Below are 27,501 nucleotides of genomic sequence, written 5' to 3' on the forward strand. Positions count from 1 at the left end.
GATTATGTCTGATTAGAGCTTTATCTTTGTATCTTTAGCTTTTAAAAATTACACGGGAAATGGAAAGTGCTGGTCTAACGCAAAATTGAGTCTCTCTCTTCAGACTGAGATGTTAGTCAGCAGAGGGTGCTCTAACATTGCATTTTAAGGGGTGAAGTTTCTTGTTACCACAAGTGGTGTTCACATTTTATATTTGTTATTTTTATATTAGAATTATTTTAGGAGAACAGTTCTTGGTCCTTCTAAAGAATACTTTGTAAGTAAACCCTAATTTTGGTTTAGATCTTAGACCTTCAAGCACAAAATTTAGAAAAAGCTTCTCATTTTGTCAACTATAAAATAAATATCTGTAATGGGAAATTTTACTCTGTGCAGATCGACTTACTTTCAGAACAGGTTGTGAAAAGAAGAAGTTGAAATTACTTTTTGAATTGGAAAATATATATATATACGCTTGGGCTGCATGATTTTGGTAAATGACGGACCACATTTAGGATCATGGTCCCAGAATATGATAATTGTTTTTACGGTATCCTTTCTATGCTTAGATACGTACATACTTATTGTGTTAGAGTTGCCTAGAGTATTCAGTGTAGTAACATGTTGTACAGGTTTATAGCCTAGGAACAGTAGACTACACCATGCAACCTAGGTATGTAGTAGCTACGGCATCTAGGTTTGTGTGAGTACATTGTGATGTTTGAAAAGTGAATGAAATTGCCTAACGGTGCATTTCTCAGAACATATCCATGTTGTTAAATGTCCCATGGCTGTACTGATGTTGATCTTAAACATAAATGTAATAGAATGACTCAGAATTTAATAATACTTTTTGTGATTTCAAAAGGAAATTTTAGCAAAATGCTTTAGTGAAAACCTGTGTATAATTTTTTAAAATATATTTAACATTTTAATCATAATTACTGAGCAGATTCTTCTCTCCTATTTCCAGTCTTTTTAAGGTTGTGGAACTGGAACTTAACCCATTTATGCAGGAGGCTGCAATTTTTTGTGTATGAAAAATCAGACCTTGGCAATGACCTTGAACAGTTGGATATACAGAACTCCCACAAGCTTAGCGTTCCAATAATAAAACACTAAGCATACATGAATTAATGTAGTCTGTAAGCTAGATTGTTGAAATGTGATTTACATAGCATTTTGTATACATGGTATCTCTTCATTATTTTTAAACTTTTTCATATATAAGAGTAGGCTTAGAAAGCTGTGAAACACATTGCTACTCTGTGGTTTGTGTTTGTCCCACATATAAAGTAAGGCAATATTCACAGCAATCATCAAATTACTTTGGTTTGCATTTGTAGTTACATGTTTGCAATTACAATGAAATGTAATCCTGTTTCCAGTGAATCATAATGCAGCAACTTTCCGAATAGGAGGCATTTATTTTAGTGACATGAACTTGGGCAGTAGTTCTCCAGTATGGGGAAAATTCTTTCAATGCTGATTTTAGAATACTTGCATTACTTCGCTATCTCAGTACAGATATTTAGACAAGAATCATGTCCCATCTGAGAATATCCATTATTGTACACCATGTGGCAGTGTGCACATGTACACACGCGTGCACGTGTACACACACACATACATAAATGCAGTAATGAAAGAATAAAAAAGGAAGCAAAAAGCAAAGAAATAGTAAAATATATTCCTTTTGAGGATTGAATATGGAAGACTAGAGCAAGGTAAAGAAGAAAAAGAATAAAGTGAAGAAATAGACTTAGTACTATTTTCATGCAGTCATTTTCTATAGGGCAATAAATTGAGCCTTTAGCTAGTTGGGTCCTCTTATTTACACAGAAAATACAGTTCTGGACAAGAGTTGGTGTTCTGTATCCATGGATTCTGTATACATGGATTCAAGCAACCATGGATTAAATATTTGGGGGAAAAAGCAATAAGTAATAATACAACAACAATAAAAATGAAACCACAAAAAATCCAATATAGTATAACAACTATTTACATAGCACTTACATTGTAATAGGTATTACAAATAATCTAGCAATAATTTAAAGTATATAGGAGAATGTGTGTAGGTTATATGCAAACACTATGCCGTTTAATATAAGAGATTTAAGCATCTGGATTTTGGTAACCATCGGATCCTGGAACCAATCCCCCACACATACCAAGAGTGGACCGTATTCCAGGTTCAAATCCTTACTACTTCCTTTTCTATTAAATTTAAGTTAGATGACAGAAGTAGCAACATAATAGCTAATAGTTGCATTATGATTTACTTATAGTTATGGCTAATGTGGTTTCTGTGTTGTGGGTTAGAAGCCTCTTCACAAAACTGGATATAATATCTGTTTAGATGAGTTGCACAAATTAGTGTTTTTGAAATCCTTGATGTAAATCAGATTATAGTGTAAAAGAAACTCAGTACCTTTAATTTTTGCCAGTTCTGTTTTCTTTTATAGATTTTCTTATCAATAGATTAATCAGAAATAAGCAATCTGGGAACCAGTAAATTCAGATAGCATACTTGTTTGAAATTAATATCTTTGCATCAAAATAATTCTAACATAAACATTTGTATTGAACCACATATGAATTATAGAATTTGACAATACAAATAAGTAAATGGTTATTTTACTCCTGAGTTTTTCAGGTTCCTTTTTATTTTTAAAAAATCATTACAAGATGATTATTCTTTTTTTCTTTTTTCTTTTTTTTTAATGGAGATGAAGTCTCGCTCTTTTGCCCAGGCTGGAGTGCAGTGGCGCTGTCTTGGCTCACTGCAGCCTCCACCTCCTGGGTTCAAGCACTTCTCTTTCCTCAGCCTCCTGAGTAGCTGGGATTACAGACATATACCATCACGCCTGGCTAATTTAAATTTAATTTTAAGGAAGCATTTGTTTCAATTTGTCTCCTAATTCTTTATATATCAAGACAAAGGAGTCATCATCATTTACCATCTGGGACCAATGAAAATTTTAAAAATCTTTAAAGATTTTGACAGGGTCTCACTCTGTTGAGTACAGACCATGCCTGGATAATTTTTTTTTTTGTATTTTTTGTAGAGACAGGGTTTTGCCATGTTGCCTAGGCTGGTGTCAAACTCCTGGGCTCAAGCAGTTTACCCACCTCAGCCTCCCAAAGTGCTGGGATTACAGGCATGAGCTACCATGCCCAGCCCCAATGAACTTTTAAAAAAGATTTTGTGTGTGTGTATATATATATATGTATATATATATATATATATATATATATATATATATATATACATACTTGTATGTTATATATAAATATATAGTTATATATATTATATATAATTACATATATGGTTATATAATTATAAAAATATATAATATGTATTATATATATTTTAAGTCAGTTTGCAAATAATTTAGAAAAGTTAAAGGAATAGTATATGACACCTTTATTAGAAATTTTAATACATGTTTAAATAGAGAGAATTCACATTTTCATTTCATGTTTTCCTTGTTTTAAGGTATCTAAAACGATCAGCATCCCCTGAATGCGGCTAATTGCTCATTATATTTTATACATTCAGATATACCTCTGAGAGGTTCTATCTTATTACTTCTGGCTCTTCTTGCATCTATCATATTAATAATACTTGGAACTTTTAAAACCTTTGACAGCTCATGGTTTCATTGTAAAATATTTTCTTTTTTATGTGAATAAACACCAATTAAACTGATCAGTACTTCTTTTTCATTTCCACAAGATCTAATTCCTTCAGTCTTTGTATGTAAATATGCCCTTTGCATTTGCCCACTACCAAATAACTTTGGGTATGCAAATAGCATAAAAGATGGAATAATATTGTGACACATCTTTTAGTAAAATGGAATGGTCCAGGTTTTTGTCTTAAAATATCATGTCGTGAAGTCTTTTTTGTTGATAACAAGCTATTAAGATTACCGTATGTTCCTTTTGTCCTTAGAAATATATTGTTCTTCTATTAGTTCTTGAGCTCTGTAAAAATTAGGATATCATCTAAAGACTCAGAGTTATTTTACTTAAATGATCAATTTCACTATTGTCATTAAAGTCTCAAATACTGCTGTCTCTCTTTGTATTTTATCCTGATTTATCTAGTAATTGTGGAACATCTTTCTCTGTCGGTTTTTTTCTCTGCCATTATAGGTAGAAAATGAGAAACTTGGGATTTTCAACTCTGTTAGTGATAGCTAAAAGCTGACTCCAGAATGGGGTCTGCATTCTTTTTTCTTTTTTTTTTTTTTTTTCTTTTTTTTTTTTTCTGAGACAGAGTCTCACTCTGTCACCCAGGCTGGAGTGCAGTAGCACGATCTTGTCTCACTGCAATCTCTACCTCCTAGGTTCAAGTAATTCACTTGTCTCGGCCTCCCGAGTAGCTGAGACTACAAGTGCATGCCACTATGACCAGGTAATTTTTGTATTTTTAGTAGAGATGTGGTTTCACCATATTTATTGGTCAGGCTTGTCTCGAATTCTTCATGTTAGGTGATCCACGTGCCTTGGCCTCCCAAAGTGCTGGGATTACAGGCTTAAGCCACTGTGCCCAGCCTGCATTCTTATTTTACACTTTCTTGAAAGATGTTTCAATACTTTCGGCAGCACACTAAGAAAATGAAAGCAGGGTACATTCTTGTATCATCCTTCTAGGCATCACGTTATTTTTTCAAATTCTGTTTTAGTCTTTTTTAGTATAATTGGGAATAATTGACAAATAATGATGACAGATAAGTTGTAGACTGATGAAATAGTAAATGTTTCAATATACAGGAAACAATAAGATCATTAAGACCCTAAAATATATCTTAGAATTATAAAAGAATCCAGTGGATCCATATGGTAATCACTAGATGGAGTTAAGTTTTATCTTTTTTTTTTTTTTTTTAATGAGTTTTTTCTGTTTTTTGGAGTACCTTTAAGAATGAATAAAAGTCATGAAGTATCAATCATTAAAATAGAACTGCTGAAAAAAGAAACTCAGAACCTAAAATTGGCTCCATTGGATCTTTATTTTGTACCTAGGGTTAGTCTGTGGACTTCGATGATTTATGTGTCCAACAGCTATTTATTATCTGCTTTGTTTAATGTTCTCTGTACTTACAGTTTCCTCATCTTTTAAATATTGAGGGTAAAAAATAATTGATGATTGAGTCTTACGTTTAACTTTAACTCTGATCTAGGTATTTACTTTAAAAGTTATTTGGGCTGGGCACAGTGGCTCACACCTATAATCCCATTACTTTGGGTGGCCAAGGTGGGAGGATTGCTTGAGCCCAGAAGTTTGAGACCAGCCTGGGCACCATAGTAGGACCCTATCTCTATAAAAATAAAATAATTAGCCAGGCACAGTGGGACATGCCTGTAATCAGGCCTGTAATCAGCCACTCAGGATGCTGAGGTGGGAGTTACTTGAATCCTGGAGGTCAAGGTTGCAGTGAGCTCTGACCATACCACAACACTCCAGCCTTGGTTGCAGAGTAAGACCCTGTCTCAAAAAAAAAAAAAAAAAAGAAAAAGAAAGTTATTTGCTTTTATATTACAGATTGCTTTAAGATACGATATTTGGTTTAGAATTGGCTTACAAATTCACAAAAGTGTTTCACATATTTGTTAATGTCGGGGAATGTGTAAACTGGTTTGCTAGTCATTTTATGTGATCTCTAGTGAATCTTATCTAATAGATTGTCTATTTATTTTGCTTGGTGGAATTCTTTGTAATTGTATTCTCAGTGCTGTTTAGAATTTGGAAAGCAATATTCTGTTACTTTTGAAATTTTAAATTTTTTTTAATGAAATCCAAGTAAATCAAACTTTAATTAAGTGCCTATATTCATCTTTAACCCTATTGCAGATACCTAAGAGAGATGTTCTAAAAAATAAATTGAAGACATTAAAATGTCTGTTTTGTAAAAGTATAAGGCATTGTTTAGAGCTTGTACAATCGTAATACTTCAGAGAGAAGGATCAGAATTGGATTGAATCTGTAACTTGTCTATAATGCTTTGTGTGTGTGTGTGTGTGTGTGTGTGTGTGTGTGTGTGTGTGTTTATTTTAATTTTAGGTTTTGACTGAGGCCAGAATTTTTCCTGGTTCCAGAATTTTCTTCTGTATTATTTTCTTCATATGTAAGGATTGATTAGAGAGAAATTTAAGGGTTATTATGAAGAGATATAACACATATAAGACTAAAAGTACCCGTACTGTTTTATTTTTACCAACAGGTAAATTCTTTTTTTTTTTTTTTTTTTTTAAATCTCGAGACAAAGTCTCTGTTGTTCAGGCTGGAGTGCAGTGGTACAGTCTTGGCCCACTGCAACCCCTGCCTCCTGGGCTCAAGAAATTCTCCCGCTGCAGCCTCCTGAGTAGCTAGGGCTACAGGTGTGTGCCACTATGCCCGGCTAATTTTTTTTAAATTTTATTTTTATTTTTGGGTAGAGACAGGGTTTCATCATGTCGTTCTCAAGTACTTGAACTGGTGTGGAACTCCTGACCTCAGGTCAAGAGATCCACCCACCTTGGCCTCCCAAAGTCTTGGGATTACAGTCTTGTGTTACTGCACCTGACTCATCCCAAATTCCTACCAAATAAATATATGATCTGTAGAAACTGATAACTTTTTCATAATTAGGCAAACGTAAGCAAGAATAAATCACACACACACACAATTTATATAAACAATTGGTGTGTTTTCAAATTTTGCAGGTCTTAATTCTAGGAGTAACTCATTAACATAATATACAGATAAAGACAGAACTATGTATGACATCAAGAGTAGTCTTCTTTTTGCCTTTGTTGTGAGTACAGGTTGAGCATCCCAAATTCCACAATCTGAAATCAAGAATCTAAAACTACAAAATCCAAAAGCTTTTGAGCACCGACATGACACTCAAAGGAAGTGCTCATTCCAGCATTCAGATTTCCAGATTTGCGATGCTCAGATAGTAAAAATGTAATGCATATATTCCCAAAATTGAAAAAAAAGAGCTGAAATCTGAAACACTTCTGATCTGAAGTATTTTAGAAATGGGCTATTCAACCTGTATTATTTAATTCTGATTAACCAAGTAAGCTTAATTCACTTTAGATTTTTTTAAAGGATGACTAAAGTTTTGTTCGTTTGTGTTAGTCATGTTTATTTATTGCTAAGTAATTTACTTCACTGAGAGTAATAGTTATATTAGGAAATGTTCTCTTACTTCAGAATTTATTTTTTTAACTTTAGAGTTAGGTTTCCGAAAAATATTCAATGACTTAGGAAAATGTTGACATTATATTATGTGAAAAAGGTTATAGTACAGTTTGTAAAGGATAGTCCTAATCTGTACTTAGAGATGTATGTATAAGTAAAAGACTGGAAATTTATATGCTATAATAATAGTAATAACCACAGAATAGGTGATTTGCATGTTTTTTAGGTGCTCATCTTGGTTCTTAACAGTTTTTTAAAATTTTAAGTTGTAAAAGTACAAAGCATATTTAAATAAATTTACAAACACCAATTGTCCTTTATGAATACTGGGATGATAATTAGATGCAGCAGTACTGTGACATAACAGAGTGCACATGGCTGATAAAGAATGCCTTTGCCCACAGTCCCATTGTGCATATTGAGGTTTCTGTGGAAATGAAGTGGTTAGAAGAAAACTACCTGATGCCTGGAAAATATATCATACTAGCCCAGGCATGTCACTATAGAATGTAGCTTTCCTGTGATTTGTGATTAAAGCCCCTGACATTTGGTGTTAAAATATGTGTTGGAAATTTATTTTGGAGTTGTAGTTATACCTTTACATGTTTATTTTCTCAAAATATACTCTTTCATTTTTAGGCATTATCCAATTGGTTTGCTATTTGATCTTCTTGCATCAAGTTCAGCTCTTCCTTGGAACATCACAGTACATTTTAAGGTATAGTTTAAATAGCATTTCCCCTTTGTCCCCTTCGTAATACACAGTATATAGAGTAGAATTTTGTTTCTTTTTATTGTTGTTGTTAAGCGAAGTTATTTATTCTTTTCCCATGATACTCTTTTAGTTGCTAAGCTTCAGTGAGTATTTGTCTATAAGATACTTTTCAATTTTTTCCTGACTCTTGGCAGAAACACTTAAACTTTTAATGTATAAACTCCTTTTCTTAATTAGAGCTGGATACGCTGTTTAAAATTTATGAGTTTTTGAGCCGGGTGTGGTGGCTCATGCTTGTAATCCTCTCACTTTGGGAGGCTAAGGTGGGAAGATCTTGTGAGCCCAGAAGCTCGAGACCAGCCTGGGCAACATAGGGAGACCCTGCCTCTATAAAAAATAAAATTTATGAAGGTTTTGAAAGTTGGTGTAAATTTTTTAAAGTCAGCTATAAAGAACAAAAATCCCGCATGTCGATGTAATTCTAAGGTCATTTTGATTGAATTAAGAAAAGGGTTAGGAGATGGAAATCCAAAGATTTGACCTACCTCTGTTTTGAGAAATGTTCGTTCTTGTAGTTTTTAAGACCAGACTAAATTTAGTGTGACCTAATTTTGTCTTAATATTTTATGAAGTGCTGGTCTCTCATTCCCCAAACCACCTTGCTTCTGCTCTGTTCCCCACCCCCAATTCAGACACCATTTGGATTTTGTGATTGGAAACACTTAGATTAGTTGATCACAAACAGTGATTCCTTAGAGGGGTTGGAGAGAGGCATGTAGAGTTTGAAAAAGTCTTTTAGGTGTCTGAGTTTCTTTCCCATTAGGGCTGTCCATTCATAGTTACTGCCCAAAGGGTGCTCATTCATTCTTCATATGATGCTTTTCCTTCCTGTTTCACTGAATTTGAGTTTGTGGGTCATTAGAGCTCATTTCCATATACATTTATAATGTGCTTTGCACAATACCATGTTGCTAAACACCTTAGTTATCAAAGAATAGTACAGATAGAGCACATAGTTCTGGTATGGATGAATTTCAGTTACCGTGTTACATGCAAAGCAAGGAATGCTTGCATATACAACAATTTAAGTTTAGAGAGGTGTGGAGATAAAACTACTTCAAACATATTAAGGATAGAGGTGCTATATTGCCTGACAAGTCTTTACTGTTAATGTTGGAAAATAATTTCAATAATTAGATTTTTGTGTGTGTGAAAAATAAACTAAAATACTTTGAAATCTAGATTAAAATACATCATAGCTGTTTGTTTATTTATTTCTTCACTCATTCATTCATTCAACAAATATGGAGATTTTTCTGTGTGCTGGGTCCTGAAACCCTTTCAATGGATTCATCAGGTCAAATCTCTTTTCATGATATAATAATATCAAGATGTTATTGCCCCTTCCCATTGTGTTAACATTTACACTGATACGCAAAAACAGTGGTGGTTAAAACTGTGGGCACCTTAGCACAGCCTTTACTCTTTTTTTTTAATTGCATTTTAGGTTTTGGGGTACATGTGAAGAACATGCAAGATTGTTGCATAGGTACACACATGGCAGTGTGATTTGCTGCCTTCCTCCCCATCACCTATATCTGGCATTTCTTCCCATAACCTTTAACCTTAAGTACATGTCTTTTTAGTAACCTGCATGATGGAATGGGAAGTACACATAAAGCTATTCTGTTGCATGCCAAGTATGGTTGTCTTGAGGAAAAGCACTTGTGCCATTGTTTGGTTGCCAACTGAACTGGCCACTTATTTCATGAAACACCATTTAACTTGAAAGAATGATTGACAGACAAACTGTGGTTGTTGAGACTTTGTTATTTGTCAGACATTTTCTTGAAAAAGAATAAAGTGAACCTCTCATTGCAGAGAAAACAAGTGATAGTATTTGTTGTTAATGGTAAAATTTGAACTTTTAAGTGAAAATTAGAATTTTGGAAAACATGCTGCCACTGTGAACTTGAAAGCTTTATTATTCTTAAATAATTTTCTGAAGAGATTGGTGGTCATTTTAACACCTAATATCTTAAAATTTTCACATAGTGGAAAGTGTCAACATTTGGAAATCTATGTAAATCAGTCAACATTTCCAGATTACCAGTGCTTGATGTTACAAGATTATGCATGTGTAAAAACACCCATTAAAAGTGCATGTGTACAAAAACATCCCTTCAAAGTGCAACATTAGAATAAGAGATTTTAATGTAACAGTTTAAAATATTCTTTGATAATGTTTCAGATTCCACATTATTAATTACGATAAACTGGATGGGCACGATACTTCACACCTGCAATCCTGGCACATTGGGAGGTCGAGGAAGGAGGATTAAATTGCTTGAGCCCAGGAGTTTGAGAACAGTGAGACCCCATCTCTACAAAAAGTTTAAAAATTAGCTGGGCACAGTGGTGTCCCGCTGTAGTCCTAGCTACTTGGGAGGCTGAGGCAGGAGGATCACTTGAGCCCAGGAATTCGAGTCTTCAGTGAGCTATGATCAGACAACTACACTTCATCCTGGATGACAGGGCAAGACTCTGTCTTTAAAGATAAACAAACAAATAAATAAATAAAATTAGCCAGCTGTGGTGGCATGCACCTCCAAGTGCTGGGATTAGAGGCGTGAGATGCTGCGCCTGGCCGAATTAATGTTTTTAAATGTTTCATCTCTAATTTCTAGTGTAGTAAATATCAGTAATATAATCCATATAAATATAAACTCTTTGGGATCCTTAGTAGGTCATACATTTTCTTCCTAGTAGAAAAGTTTATTAGAGAAATCAAATTAAAAAAAGACTCTTATAGTTCATAAGAAAATTGTAGAGAACATTTAGAATTTATTCAAGCTACCTGTGTGTTTCTTTCAGCTGTTCTTACTTAGTCTTTCTGATCCTGGCCTGTTAGAGGAAAATTATTGCCCAGATTTTTTTAATAGAAAAAAATTATTGCTCAGATATTTTTTATAAAAAAAAACTTTTATAGAAAAATGAGTATATACTAATATATGCTCATTTAGGGGAGCATAAGGACCTAGCTTACCTCAAAGGTTATCTTCAGGTGTTTATTTGATTGCATGTACTGACTGGTTTAGGCCCACCTCTATTTTACTGCCTTGTGATTCTTGATTGATTATAATGAAACCGGGTAAGTGTTAATTTTGAGGCAGAAAAGCAGTGCTTTTAGTGACGAAGCAGTTTTTAAAAGTTGTAGAAAATAGTTCATTCGTTTAACAGATTGGATGTATTGAGTAACAATTTTGTGTCACTTGGTATGTCTGCATTTATCTTCTGTGGTATTGTATTGACTATGCCAAATAATGTTGGTATTTTAACCAGACTTCTTAGAATTTCTTTTACAGTTGTTTTCAAAGGTATTAATAGATTTTGATTAGATTTTGTGCAATATCAAAGATTGTAAGAGATCTCCTTGCCTCTGCCACAAACACATTTGGATTACTTTGTAGTTCAGACTAAATTCTTGGAAAAAACACTGTTAAAAAGTTTTCAAACAGACATATTTCCTCTGATTTTTAACTGACTTTAATGTTTCTGATTTGAATAGGTTTATGATGTTTATAGTAAATGCATTTTAATGTTCTGCAGTAGTGATTTTTCAAACTTTAATGTGCTTTCAAGTTACCTGTGTTTCTTACTAAGGTGCAGTTTCTGATTCTGCAGGGTTGGGTTGGATTCAGAGATTCTGCATTTCTTACAAGTGCATAGATGATGCTGTGATATTGTTCCACCAGACCACACGTTGATTAACAAGAGTTAGAGAACAGTGCAGATCTAAAAGTAATGGTAATTGTCCATAGAACGAAAGGCTTTTAAGGGCGAATCAGAAAATTAGTATTTTTATAGGAATTTTTGTATTTTCTATTTTCTGAGAGAGAAATATAATTGTAGAGTGTTAATTGCTCTATAACATGTAGATTTGGATATTTGCTTTATTTATTGAAACAATGAAAATGGCACCTTCTTCAGGCTTTTCTCATTAGTTTTTAAGGACATTTTTGATTCCTAAACTTGGTGAGACCACCAAGGAAATTATCTCATTTCTGTCTCTCCAGTTTTTTGTATTGGAAAAACTTAAACCTATATTAGAAAAGTTAATTGCACAGCAGGGCGGTGGCTCACACCTGTAATCCCAGCACCTTGGGAGGCTGAGACAGGCAGATCACTTGAGGTCAGGAGTTTGAGCCCAGCCTAGCCAACATGGTGAAACCCTGTCTATACTAAAAATACAAAAATTAGTTGGGCGTGTTGGCAGGTGCCTGTATCCCAACTACTTGGGAGGCTGAGGTAGGAGAATTGCTTGAATTTGGGGGTAGAGGTTGTAGGGAACCAAGACCACGCCACTGCACTCCAGCTTGGGCAGCAGAGTGAGACTCCATCTCAAAAAAAAAGAAAAAAGAAAAAGAAAAATTAATTGTGGTCCAGTGAACACTCAACATACCTTTCACTTGGATTTGCTGCTTGTTAATATTTTGTCACCTTTGCCTTTTCTCTTTCTCTGTATTTTGTTTTTGTTTTTTTATTTTTTATTTTTGATTACTCCTATAAGCACGCTGCTTGCAAAGCTACATTGCAGTTAAAAGATTGCATACAGTATGTAGATTTATTTATTTATTTTTATTTTTTTTAGACGGAGTCTTGCTCTGTCGCCAGGCTGGAATGCAGTGGTGCAATCATGACTCACTGCAACCTCTGTCTCCTGGGTTCAAGCAATTCTTCTGCCTCAGCCTCCCGAGTAGCTGGGACCACAGGTGTGTGCCACCACGCCCAGCTAATTTTTGTATTTTTAGTAGACAGGGTTTCACCATGTTGGCCAGGATGGTCTCGATCTCTTGACCTCGTGATCCGCCCACCTCGGCCTCCCAAAGTGCTGGGATTACAGGCGTGAGCCACCGTGCCCGTCCCAGTATGTAGATTTTTTAACATTAAAAAAAATTTTTTTCTCTGCTTTGTCCATGGTGAAAAAAGTGCATGGAATTTTTTAAAAGGGGGTCAGTGTGATTCAAAAGTTTGATGACATCAGGTGAAAACAGTGGGCTCTTTAAAATGCCCAATTCTGCTGCAAATCCTAAATAAAGTTTGTTTAATAGACTAAACAAATCCTATACAACCTTGGTGTTTCTCTTTCTTTCTCTTGGGAACATGGTGCTGATTTGGTGCATTTTGGTTTCGCGGAGAGGAGACATTTTGATTTTGAATGTTGACAGCAATGATTACGGGTGAGAGCGCTCACATTTGTTGGGTAAAATAAGATCAGCCTTCAGATAAGTGCTTATGTGCTGAACTCTGCTAAATGCCAAGAGATAACACAAGTTAGGTTTTTGAACTGACTGTCCTTTCAAGCACAGTGGGCAAGCACTGTCTTGTTTATTGTGCTTGAAAAGGCCCTGCCACTGGTCTTGACTATTCCTTGAGTATTTTTATGTGACTGAGCCAGCTTCTTTTCTGATGGACAAGTTTTTTCTTGCTAGGCCAAGAGCCACTGTGTTTCTTTGAGGGAATTTACCATATCCCTCCTTCTTCTCTTGTGTGTTGTTGACAGAGGTCTATGTTAGCTTTTCTTTCTTGAAGTTCTTGAGTGCCCTTCAAGGTCTCTCCCTTGCTTCTAACACCACCTGCAATTCCCAGCTCTAAATATTGGTAGCTGTTTTATAGTATCTGTCAGTAGTATGTTGTATTAGTTATCTATTACTGTGTGACAAATTACTATAACCAACTGAAAACAGCATTTGTTCTCTGATAGTTTCTGTGGGTCAGGATTCTAGGCATAGCTTACCTGGATCTTCTGCTTAGGTTATCACAAGGGTGCCATCAAGGTGTTGGCTGGGATGCATTCTTACCTGGAAGCTCAACTGAGGGAGAATCCACTTCCAGAAACTCACTCAGTTTGCTGGCAGAATTCATTTCCTATGGTTGTAGGGTTGAGGGCCCTGTCTTTTTGTTGGCTGTCAGTAATAAGCTGCACTGAGCACCGGAAGGCTATGTGAAGTTCTTGTCATGTAGACTTTCCCAACATGCTTACTTGCTTCAGGGCAACAAAGAAAGTCTAGAGGTAGTCTGGTAGCAAGACAGAATCTTATTATATAACATGACCTAATCACCACGTTCTTTGCCATATTCTGTCACTTAGAACTTTATGAAATAAGGCTTGTTTAGTCATTTATTCATCTAATATTTATTGATGTTAACATATGTGTTTAGCCATGACAGAGTAACTGGTATTTGAGTTTTCCTATAGTCATCAACAGATAGAAAACAGGACCAAAAATAAGAAGTAGAGCTGTTTTTAGCACTGAACGTTAGAAAAGGAATGAACAACGTGAGCCCCATGTGCTTTGGAACAATTGCCTGACAGTGGTACGGAAAGTGGAGCTCAAGCAGAGCAAAGAAGTTCAGTTGAGCTGAGGATGCACAAATTGGAGTTCTGGACTGCCGAAGTAGCTGGAACTTGATAGTCGGAGTATCAGAGAAGAAGGAGCCAAAGTGTATGTGTATGTTCTCCCTGGGTGCTTGGGTGAGGCCTGGGTTGCTGATACTCTGCAAGCTCTAGTAGAGAGAGGATTTTGTAGGATTAAGAGTGGAACAAGATACTGGAAATGTTGTGATGCTAGGAAATGCTGGATTCCAACTCATTCAAAGTGGAGAGACATCTGGTTACACACTGGGCAGTTACCTGAGATGCCAGAAAGGCCATGATTTTGGAGTAAGGATCATACATCAGCACGGGAGTTGGCAGATACGGCCCACTGAATGTTCTTGCATGGCCCATGATGTAAGGGTAGTTTTTACATTTCTAAGTGGTTGAAAAAAATAAAAAAATATTTTGTGACGTGAAAATTACATGAAATACAGATTTAGTGATGACTGTAAATAAAGTTGCATTGAAATGAAGCCATCCATGGAAATTCATATACATATCATCTATGGCTGCTTTGCAGCTACAACAGCCTAGTTGAGTATTTGCAGTAGAGATTGTATGACATGCACAGTGTTTAATATTTACTGTCAAATCCTTTACAGAAGGTTTGCAATCTCTATTGTAGAGTAAGGGTTGCTCTGGACCTGCCTTTTTAGAGCTGCCAGTAAATTAACTGCCAGCCAGGACAAAACTTAAAGGAAGTCAGTATAATCTAGAATCCTTACAACATATTTGCAGTGTCTACCATATAATCAACAATTGCTTGATTTGCAAATAAGCAAGAAAATGTGATTCATACCAAGTTAAAAAAAATTTACTCTCAATAGAAACTGAACTAAGAGAATCCACATCTTAGTACTACCAGAAAAATGAATTAAACCAACTACTATAAATTCAGTAACTTAAGAGGAAAAAAAAATCACAAATTGTAGAACTGTGTAGAAAAATATCTGAAATGAAGCATTTATTATATGGGCTTAACAGCAAATTAAAGATGACAGAAGTAAGGTTCTTTGAACTCAAAGGCAGATTCATAGAAGTTACCCAATTTGGAGAAGAGAGATGGAAATTGGTGTAGAGAAATAACAGAGCCTCTAGGATAATATCAGGCCATCTGCATGTAACTGGAGTTCAAGGAGAGGAGAGAGAATGGGTCAGAAGAAATATTTTGTTTGTTTTTTGTTTTTTGAGTTGGAGTCTCACTTTGCCATCCAGGCTGGAGTGCAAGGGCGTGATCTCGGCTCACTGCAACCTACACCTCCCAGGTTCAAGCAGTTCTCCTGCCTCAGCCTCTTGAGTAGCTGGGACTACAGGCACACACCGCTACGCCCAGCTAATTTTTTGTATTTTAGTAGAGACGAGGTTTCACCATGTTGCCCAGGCTGGTCTCAAACTCCTGAGCTCAGGCAGTCCACCTGCCTGGGCCTCCCAAAGTGCTGGGATTACAGGTATGAGCCACTGCACTCAGCCCAGAAGAAATATATATATATATAATTTTAATAAAGCCTATGGCACCCGATATTCCCACACGGTCTCCCATCCAAGTACTAACCAGGCCCGACCCTGCTTTGCTTCCGAGATCTGATGAGATCGGGCGCATTCAGGGTGGTATGGCCATAGACCAGAAGAAATATTTTTAAGAAATAATGGTTATATGCCTCAGTATTAAAGCTATAATAATCAAGACTGGGGTGCCTATAGAATGTGAGAAAATATTTGCAAATCATCTAATAACAGTTTAATATGCAGAATATGGAAATAACATAATAAAAAGAGACAACCCAATTAAAAATTAGTCAAAGGATTTGAATAGACATTTCTGTAAATAAGTTGTAAATGGCTAGTAAACACATGAAAAGATCTTCAGCATAACTAGTTTTTAGGGAAAAGAAAAAATAAAAAAAATTTTTTTTAAAGACCGCAATGAGTTATCCCTTCACACCCTCTGGATGGGTTATCATCAAAGAGTTGATGTACAAGGCTGGGCATGGTGGCTCACGCCTATATCCCAGCACTTTGTGGGGAGAGGCAGTTGTATCACTTGAGCTCAGGAGTTTAAGACCAGCCTGGTTAACATAATGAGAATTCATTTCTACAAAAATTAAAAAAAAAAAAAAAAAAGGTCTGGTGTGGTGGCATGTGCCTGTAGTCCCTGCTGTTTCGAAGTCTGAGATGTGAGGATCACTTGAGCCTGGGAGGTCGAGGCTGCAGTGAGTCCTGATTGCATGTCTTTAGTCCAGCCTGGGTGACAGAGTGCATCCCTGTCTCAAAAATAAATAAATAAATAAATAAATAAAACAGTAACACATGATGGAGAGCGTGTAGGCTAATTAGACCCTTCATACATTGCTGATGAGAATGTAAAATGGTATAGCCTTTTTGGAAAGCAGTTTGTCATGTCATCAAATTATATACTTGCATGTTACCCAGCAGTTCTAGTAATATTCCCAAGAGAACTGAATATGTAATTCTAATATGCAGAATATGAAAAGAACTTGTGTCCACACAAAAACTTACCCGTGAATATTTACAGCAGTGTTATTCATAATAGACAAAGTGGAAATAAATGTCCATCAGCTGATGAATAAACAAAATTTTGTACATATCCATACAGTAGAGTTTAATTTGATCATCAAAAGGAATGAATTACTGATAATATGCTACAACCTTGAAAATATCATGTTAAGTGAGAGAAGATATAAAAGAGTGCACATTATATAATTCATTTATATTAATTGAATAAATAGGTTTATGCCAATAAATTTGACAGATGGACAAATTCAATGAAAACACAAGTTACTGACATAGATAACAGAAATGAATAGCTCCTTAATCTATAAATAAATTTGATTTGTAATTTTAACCTCACAGAGTAAAACACTTTGCACAGATAGTTTCATTGGTGAAGTCTAAAAAATATCTAAGAACTAGTTGGGCATGGTGGCACATACCTGTAGTCCCAGCTACTCAAGAGGCTAAGGCAGGAGGATCGCTTGAGCCCAGGAGTTCTGGGCTGTAGTGCGCTATGCTGATTGGGTTTCCGCATTAAGTTCAGCATGAATATGGTGACTTTATGGGGCAGGAGACCACCAGGTTACCTAAGGAAGGATTAACCGGCCCAGATTAGAAATGGAGCAGATCAAAACTCCCATGGTGATCAGTAGTGGGATTGTGCCTGTGAATAGCCACTGCACTCCAGTCTGGGCAACATAGTGAGACCCTGTCTCTAAAAATAAAATTAAAATGAAATGAAATAAGATATTTAAGAAATAATGTTAATCTTTACAAACTTTTTCCAGAAATGAGACACCAACTTGTGTTAGAAGCCAGAATAACTCTGATACTGAAACCTGTTAAAGACACTAAAAAAAAAATTATAAGCCAGTGTATTTCATGATCATGGATGCCAGAGCCTTCAACAAAGTACTAGCAAATCGAATCTCACAATAATTAAAAAGGACAATACACACCATGACTGAGTTGAGTTTATCCCAGGGATACAAAATGGATTCATCATTCAAATCTCAGCCCTTGTAGGCCAGGTGCAGTGGCTCATGCCTGTAATCCCAGTGCTTTGGGAGGCTGAGGAAGGAGGATTGCTTGAGCCCAAAGTTAAAGGCCAGCCTGGGCGACATAGGGAGACCTCATCTCTACAAAAAAATTAAAAAATTAGCTGGGTGTGATGCACACCTGTGGTTCCAGCTTCTCAAGAGACTGAATTGGAAGGATCACTTGGACCCCAGAGATTGAGGCTGCAATGAACTGTGATTGCACCACTGCATTCCAGCCTGGGTGACACAGTGAGACCCTCTTGAAATAAAAAAATCTCAATGTAAATCACAGAATAAAATAGAAAAGTCGATGGATACAGAAAAAGTCGTTTATTGACAGAATTTAATATCCATTTGTCATCAAAACTTATAGTAAGGTTAGGAATAGAAGGGAATTTACTCAGTTTGACAAAGGATATATATGAAAAGGCTACAGTTAAAGTCATGCTAAATGATGGTTTATTGAATGTTTCACCCTAAGAGCAGGAAAAATGCAAGGGTGTCTGCTCATTGTAGGCATTACTATAATACATCGTGTGTGTTCTTAACTTTGCCATTAAAAACAGTGCGATAAAAACGACAGGACTTAAGGCGGAAAGGGTTACTTCTAGGGAAAAGGGTTAGGGGCACAACATCCAAAAACTTATACTGACAAAAAGACAGGAACCTAATACAAACCAGGTAATATGTATGAGAAATACATAAAAAGTACAATAAATATGGCATTTCACGTTGCAAAGACTGGAAGTTTGCTTCCAGAAATGCACATGGAAGATTTGCATCATGACAGGTGAAGTGAAAGGAGGATTTTCTGAAATTGGACAAGTAATTGTAGCACCTGATGTGAATGCATACAGCTGATAACATGAAGTAGCTGGTCCATTTTGGAAATGTGCACATGTATACATTGTATGTGTTCCTAGCAGATTGGTTTAGCTGGGTGAAATTTTCTGTGTACCTGGCATTTCTTGTGAATAATATTTGCATATGTAACCATAAAATCCACATTATGCTCAACTTGTTCCCTAGAAGTTGCTTTGAAACAAGTGCAAAAAGCTTAGTTCACAGAACATATGTGAATTTACCAACAGGCACATGAAAAGGTACTCAACATCTTTAGTCATCATGGAAATATAAATTAAAACCACAAAGAGACATTGCATTAAACTCACTAGAATGACTAAAATGAAAAATATTGACAGTACCAAGTTTGAGGACATGGAATAACCAGAACTCTCATACATTGTTAGTGGGAGTGTAAAATCGTATATTATGTTGACAAATACTTTGGCAGTTTTTAAGTAAAGTTAGAACATATACTTACTCTATGACACAGCATTTCTTTTTCCAGCTGTATACCCAAGAAAGATGAAGACATGTTTCTACAAAAGACTTGTGAATTAATGTTCATAGCAGCTTTTTAAATAATAGCCAATATCTGGAAACAATCCTAGTATCTATTAACAAGTTTTTAGATAAGCAGATTGTAGTGTATTCATTAAATGGCATGCTACTCAGCAACAAAAAGGAATTAATTACTGATATGTACAGTAACACGAATGAATCTCAAAAGTATTATGCTAAGTGAAAGATACTAAATTACACAATACTGCAATTCTGTTTATATGAGAATTTATTACAGGCAAAACTAATCCGGTGTTGTACATCATTATTAGTGATTTCTTGGGATGGGAATGAGGGAACTGACTGCAAAAGGCACAGAGGAACTTTTGTGGGTAATTGTAATGCTCTATACTTGGGCTGACAGTTACTCATTGTCAAAACTCATTTAATTGTACTCTCGATTTCTGCATTTCACTGTAAATGAATCATAAATTTGACTTATTTTACAAAGTTTATTAGAGCAAGATGAGGAATGATGTTTTGAACCGCTTTCTCTCTAATTCCTGCTTCCCATCAGTGTTTCATAGTTACTCAGGAGCTTCTTTCCTTATCATTTCATTTCAATCTTGTATCATAGCTGCACGACAGGGATAATTGAATGTTGTTTGTAAATAGGCTGAGTAGGCTATAACTAAATGCTGCTTTTTTAATGTGCCATTTTTAGCTCTTTTTATTAAAGGATATATAGGATAATAACTGTAAAATCATGTTTGAATATAATGATTATCTTAAATATGTAAGTCTTTGGAGGAAGTGATACTGTATAGTGGTTAAAAGATGGGACTTGAGTCAAATTAGCTTTAAATCATAGCTCCGTGACTAGCAAGCTGAATGACACTCATGACTTTAGACATTCCATAAGCTTTAATTTTTTTTCATCTGTAAAATAATGATAATAATGTTTACCTCAAGTGTTGTAAGGATTAAATTAGATAATCCATATAAAAAGTTTTAATACAGTATCACAGTAAGTGTTCAGTAACTGTTAGCTGTTATTATCCTTTTTTCAGTGAAAAGTGCATCAGCCCTCTCATTTGCATAACTCCTTATATGTCCAGTGATCATTTCTTTAGCTGCCTAAAAGAATCAGTGATGTTACAGAGTGTAAATTAAGCTATTTGACTTTAAAATCTACTTTTAAACAGCTTTATTGAGGTCTAAATTGACTCACAGTAAGCTTTACATATTCAAAGTGAATTAAGTTTATACCACAATTTACATGTCGATTTACCTGTTGATATTTAGGTTTGTTTCCTGTTTGGGGCCGTTACAAGTAAAACTGTCATGAATATTCATGTAGCAAGTCTTTATATGGACATAATGCTTTCATTTCTCTTAGTGATTGCCTAGTTGTGGAATGGCTGGGTCAGATGGTAGGTGTGTGTTGCTCTTCTTACCAGACTTTTCCAAAGTGGTTATACTATTATTCTACATTTCTGCTAGTAGAATGTGAGGGCTGTATTCCACATCTTTGCCAATATTTGGTATGGTCAGTTGAAAAGCTTGTTTTCAGGTTACTACCTTTTGATGGCTTTTTTCATGTTGTCACAAAACACATAAGAATTATTTGGAAAAAGTATAAAATGGGCCAGATAGCTAAATGTTTTTAAGTTAAACTTAGAAGTATTTTGAGTTATTGCAGTGCTAAGAGATGGTTTACTAGAAAATTGAAAAACTAGGGGATATAGTGCTCTTTTAAGAGGTTAATTTTGTAATGTGTGTACCTGTTTTATATGTGTATTTTTTTCCTTTGATAGAGTTTTCCAGAAAAAGACCTTCTGCACTGTCCATCTAAGGATGCAATTGAAGCTCATTTTATGTCGTGTATGAAAGAAGCTGATGCTTTGAAACATAAAAGTCAAGTAATCAATGAAATGCAGAAAAAAGATCACAAGCAGCTCTGGATGGGATTACAAAATGGTAAATATAATAATACTGTTTAATTTTGGAATACCACTTTATAAAATATGATACAGCCATAACCCTGTGAGTAATTGATAACATTTTAGAATTGGTAGTACAATTTTAAATTTTAGCCTTCATGCCCAGATTTGCACAGAAACTACTTTAGTCATTCCTTACATTCTGCTTTCAGTGTCCCTCTGTTCCTGTATTCTCTAGCATTACACTGATTGCTTAGCCCCCAACATATGGCATATGTCGTATAAACTCGTGATTAGCTTCTGAAGGAAGTGCTGTTACTCTAAGGATGTGGTCCTTATTCCGCAGGCATGACCTTTCTGTGGGCAAAATGTAAAATCCTGGATGTGTACAAAGATACCTCCATTTGTGTGGGGATTGAACTCCAACCTCTGCTTTTTCGGGACAGTAGACTTGCTTCGTGCTTCAATTCCCTTTTTCCTTGCTGTGGTTTAGAAAATACTCTCAAGGAAAAAGCTAAGTGGAATGTGGTGCTCATCTCTGTATTCCTCACGTTTTGGAGAATATAACTCTGTGATCTTGCCTGCATTGATCACCCTCTAGTGTCTTTAAACAGTTGTTTTATGTACAGATTGTCCTCCCTTTCCATGGTTCCAGTATGCATGAATTTCAGTTACCATAGTTTAGTTATATAACACCAGGTCCCCAAGTGTATGGTTCAAATTTCAATTACCATGATATATTAACTGTACGTAATTACATTAAATGCAAACTTCATTGCTAGTTTAGTCCAGGAATCATTACATAACAACAGATGAGCTTATGATCAGTGATAAATTATGCCACTTCCTTGCATATCTGTCAGTGATTGGCCTCGCCTGTCTGTTATTCATTTTACCCACAGATGGCAAAGCATGTAGTTGTGTTGCCTCCTTGTCTCCAGCAATAAGCCCATGTAACATTTTATTAAAATGGGTAATTGAAAAAGGGAATTGGCCAAGAGAGGTGAAAATGCAAAAAGAAACAAACTGATAATGTTAGGAATGACATTTGAATAGAAAGAAAGGGAGTTATAGAAGCAATAGCTGACTTTGGAAGTGTTGACATGGCTGCCCTTCAAGAGACTATGCAACCAGGGTAACTTCTTATTGAGGAACTTACATGCAGTAAAGGCGAACATCTTGATTTAAATAAGGAACATAGTTGTGACAAAAGGGAAGATGTCCCAAAGGAAGTGGTGCTATAAAAAACTTCATATTAAAGGAACTCTCAGACATTTTATGATATTGAAATACAAATAACAACATGTTAGGAGTTGATTAAAATGTAGAAAGAATGACTTCAGTTCACCAAGGCATAGAAAAGATGCTTGCCCATAAGTTATATGTTGAGAAAGCAAGTACTCTTCAAACGATAGTTCTTAAGTTTTTACAAAGAAAACTCTTTTGGCTGGGTGTGGTGGCTCAGGCCTGTAATTCCAGCACTCTTTAGGAGGCCCAACTGGGAGGATCACTTGAGGCTAGGAGTTGGAGACCAGTTGGGGCCACATAACAAGACCCTATCTCTACAAAAAAATTTAAAAATTAGCCAGGCATGCTGGCATGTGCCTGCAGTCATAGTCAGGCTAAGGCAGAAGGATCACTTGAGCCCAGGGAGTTCAAGGTTACAGTAAGCCATTATCATGCCACCACATTCCACCCTGGGTGACACAGTGAGACTCTGTCTCTGAAAAAATGATAAATAAAATTTAAAAATATAACTCTTTAGTTCTCAGTGTTTCTGTGTTAAATTACAATGTACTAAATAAATATTAGGATTTTTAAAAACTTCTTATTTTCAAGTATAGCTTTATTGTGGTGTTTTGTTTTGTTTTGTTTTGTTTTGTTTTGTTTTGTTTTGAGATGAAGTTTCACTCTGTCACCCAGCCTGGAGTGCAGTGGCGCAGTCTCAGCTCACTGCAACCTCCACCTCTAACGTTCAAGCAATTTTCATATCTCAGCCTTCTGAGTAGCTGGGGTTACAAGCATGTGCCAACATGCCTGGCTAATTTTGTATTTTTAGTAGAGACAGGGTTTAGCCATGTTGGCCAGGCTGGTCTTGAACGCCTGGCCTCAAATGATCCTTCCACTTTAGCCTCCCAAAGTGCTGGGATTACAGGCGTGAGCCACCATGCTCAGCCTCTAGTGTACATTTATAACCAACAGTAAGAGTTGAATGTTTTGACAACAGTTTTTAAAGATTGTAGAACAATCATAATTTTACGTATTAGTTATTAAGATCACTTTGCTTAGTTTCAACTTGCATGATTACTTCTCCAGTCCCATACTACCATGCAAAGTGAGGGCATGTCCTGTAATTCGTCTATCTTCAACAGTGTTTTTGGCCAGAGAGTTAGTCCAGTGTACATTCTTGCATGGCAATGACTAGAATAAAACAGAAGAAAACCTCCAGCTCCCATAATTTTTAAAAAATGTAGACTGGGCATGGTGGCTCACACCTGTAATCCCAGCACTTTGGGAGGCCAAGGCAGGTGGATCATAAGGTCAGGAGTTTAAGACCAGCCTGGCCAATATGGTGAAACCCTGTCTTTACTGACAAAAAATTAACCTGATGTGGCGGTGCATGCCTGTAGTCCCCGCTACTCGGGAGGCTGAGGCAGAATTGCAGAGGTTGCAGTGAGTCAAGATCATGCCACTGCACTCAGCCTGGGCAACAAAGTGAGACTCCGTCTCAAAAAAAAAAAAAAAAAGTGATCTAGTTTTAACTTTTGGACTATACTATTACTACATCAAATGGGTGTTTGTAGGTATTTAGTATTCGTTAAACTTCCATTATACAATATTTAGGGCATTTCTGTGGTATCAAGAGCAAGTAAAACATGTATTTTATGACAGTGTATTCTGTAAATTACATTTTTTCATTTCTCATTTCTTTGTTTTAAATTTTTTGGATTTGACCTAGGTTACATGGAGTCACTCCTTAGTTTCATATTTATACATCTGGTATTTCTCAACTAGATTATAAGCTTTGCAAAGTTAAGCACTAGGCCTCTTACCATAGTTTGATTACTGACTTCACAAATTCTTATTAAATGATTAAAATAATTTATACCTCCTTAAGAAGGTGTACTGCCTTTTTTCTTGCTGATGATTTGAAGATTAAATGATATTTTAGGACACTTGTAAATAACAAGATAGCCTAAATGGAGGAAGATGGGGATTGTGTAAAGAGAAGGATTTGAATTAACTTCGGAATTGAAGTTAATAATTTAATTAGACAGATGAGTAGGTATTCTTAAAGTCTATTGTGAATGGCTGAGTCTGCTAAAAAGGACTCAGGGATTCAGCAGAGGATTTTACAAATGATTTAAATGTTTCATTTGGGGCATTGGAAGATTCGGATAAGCGTTAGAAAAGGAACAAAGGGCTGGTACTTAGTCTCAGGTCTTAGAAGTCCTTAGGTCAAATCAGCCCTTTTTAGCTTCAGTTTTTTAATCTATAAAACAAGAGAATATCTGTTATGTTTGCCTCATTGGTATATGTGGAGGCTTTAATGAAACACTGATACAGTTTATGTGAAAATGTTTGAAAGGGAGTAAAGCTGACTTGATGAAAAGAGTTAGTGAGAAGTAACTTTTAGATTCCAGGACAGGGTTGGCAAATATGGTCATGGGCCAGCCACCTGTTTTTGTAAGTAAAGATTTACTGGAACTCAGCCACAATCATTCATTTATGTATTATCGGTGGCTGCTTTCAGTAGCAGAGTTAAATAAGTGAGAGGAGACTACGTGGCTCACAAGCCTAACATACCTATTATCAGGCCTTTTAAGAAAATGCTTGTCAACTAATAAAAGGCTGGTTGACCAAGCTACAGCTCATGTTTATCTTTGACCTGAAGTCTGACTCAAAATGTTACACATTCAGAACTGGGTATAACATATTGTAGCAGACTCAATCTAATAACTGCATTTTTTACAGTTTTTTTAGGCATAAAATTACTTTGTTTCTGCCTTGGCTCATGTTGTTTCTTGAGTATGTGACTGTTGTAAACATTTCTTTATTAAATTTTATTAAATTAATTTTAAAATGAAGTTTGATTAAGTCCAACTTAAAATTATGTTTGGTTAAAATTTTCTTTATTCCATTTTATTTTGGGTTATAAATTATTTTTATAGCTATTATGTTTGGTTTCATTTGTGATGGTTATGATTAAGCTTACACTACTATGTTTGAGCTAATATACCTCTCAAGACTTCGAGTAGTCTTGTGAGAGTTCTTCACAGCAAAGTCTAATGAGAAGTATGCTGTGTATACTGGAGTCCTTGGTATCTGTTTATTCAGAATGAGAATATTCGTTTCGGAAATATTTGGCTAGGTAAATGTTGCTTGTAGAAAATATATTTTGGAGTAAAATGCTGAATGCTAATTAACATAAATGGGTAAATGGTGGATGTTTTCTATTCTGTTTCTTCTATCAAGAATACTTTTTTCCTCTTTAACTCCTACTGATGTTTTAATGCTCATCTCAGTTGCCACTTTCTATAAGAAGCTTTCCTTCTTTTACTGTTTTAGCCAACAGACATTTATTGAATATCTAATATATACCTGACATTATGTTAGGAGCTAGTGGTCATTCAACAGCACTGATGGGACAAACATGGCTCCTGTCTTCACAGAGCTTTATAGGAAAGTGGAGGCAGAATTGTTAATGCTTTCATGCTATTGTGACTCCTTGTCCATTTATGCATTTTTTTCTCTTGTATTTTATCATACTCTAGTGTAGTTATATGGTTTATGTATTTTGCTGGCATATCAATTAGGCTGGTTGGAGTATATCTTACATTTTTACATCCCTGACACCTTGTATGGTCTTTGGCAGAGAGTAAAGAAACTGAATATTAACTGCATGACTTCTTTATTCCTTTCTAATACTACCAGGAAATAATATTAACAAATTTTCATAAATAGTTTACTATTAATATAAACTAAAGGAAGTGTCGTGTTTGAATTTATTTATAGAATTGGATTTTATATAGAGTTTTTTCCTCCAAAAGAAGTTTTTATTAATTTGTGAAGTCAGAGATATTAAACCTTTCTGTTAGTGCAATTGTAAATTTCTCAATATTCAGACATAACAGATGGCACGTTTATTTCATTTAGAACTGCACCTGTAGATCATAACCGCTAAACAACAATTTAAACAACTTTTGAATACTTTCAAATGCTAATTTTAATTTCTCAGGACTCTGTGAAAGAGAAATAAGAAAAGCTTATGAAACCAAGCAAACTCATTTAAGACATACTGTGCCTTTCAGTGTTTTTTTTTTAACAAGTTTTCATTTTATAAAAATATTTAGCCTCTCTGTGAAACAAAGTTAATGACCACAAGAAAGAAAAGAAAGTAGCATTTTTATTTATGAGATAGTTGTTACTACAAGTGCAGGCTATTATCTATTTAATGTCAAGCCATTTTTCTTATAAGCTAGCATTTTTTAAAAAAGATTTCTATAAAATCTATAAAAAATATTTTTAACATGACTTAGTTTTCAGCCTTGCTTTTCTGAGTATATGTTCTAACTAAAAAGTCGAGGAGGGATGGCATTGGATAGACTTGCAAATAAGGGCAAGGTTTGACTGCTACTATGTTAAAAGCGTACAGTTTCCAAAATGTGGTTAGGCTTTTTCAACTAATTAATATTTTAGAGACATTAATTGTTTGATATGCCATTTTAACCTAAACCTGGTTTCTAAGAGGAAACACTGATTAGCTAATGGTAATTTTATAACAAGTCACAACATTCGGAAAATACTTTTGTTTGGTAGGTAACATAAAAGTTAAATTGTTGTGATTCCAGCTTTTGGAGGTTTGTATGATAGACAGGTGGGTTGTAATTGCATTGCCTTGTTTTTACTGGTTCTACTTAAAGTAGAATAAGTATCGGACTAAGAATCTGTTGTTCTGAGATGGAACACCAGACCTGATCTATTTATTTATCGCTGTGTCTCTTATCAGTTATATGACCATGGCAGGTCACTTTCTCTCTAAGCTGGACTGTTTTTTCTTTTCTGCCCCTTCCCCAGTTCCCTTCCTTTCCCCTAGGTGATGTCTGAAAAGCTGAAGTTCTATTCGAAATACAAAGGTGGTAATACCTCATAAGACTCTCATTTAAGGATTGTAAAGCAATAATCACATATACCTTAATTGTGATGATAGATGTTTTCAGTTGATTCCAGAAGGACTTCTGTATGAATAATTTTTATTGTTCTCCCATCCCTCTCCTTTCTTCATCTTTTTAAGCAGGACTTACTTAGGTAGAAGGAAATAGATA

General features: G+C 35.4%; 1 protein-coding gene and 1 non-coding gene across 7 annotated transcripts in view; one reads left to right on the forward strand and one right to left on the reverse strand.

The window, feature by feature from the left end:
• ATG5 (autophagy related 5) overlaps positions 1-27,501 on the forward strand; it is a 123,133-nt gene that overhangs the window by 26,333 nt on the left and 69,299 nt on the right. For all 6 annotated transcript variants that reach the window (XM_003935926.4, XM_010346440.3, XM_039467725.2 and 3 more), the window contains 2 exons: positions 7,823-7,901; positions 21,050-21,212. In XM_003935926.4, coding sequence (XP_003935975.1) covers positions 7,823-7,901; positions 21,050-21,212 — 242 coding nt within the window. The remainder of the gene's footprint in view (positions 1-7,822; positions 7,902-21,049; positions 21,213-27,501) is intronic.
• Positions 15,841-15,959, reverse strand: LOC120363323 (5S ribosomal RNA). Its single transcript, XR_005578899.1, has one exon. It is a non-coding gene; the product is annotated as a 5S ribosomal RNA (ribosomal RNA).

This window comes from Saimiri boliviensis, chromosome 4 (assembly GCF_048565385.1).
Source record: "Saimiri boliviensis isolate mSaiBol1 chromosome 4, mSaiBol1.pri, whole genome shotgun sequence".
NCBI lineage: Eukaryota > Metazoa > Chordata > Mammalia > Primates > Cebidae > Saimiri > Saimiri boliviensis.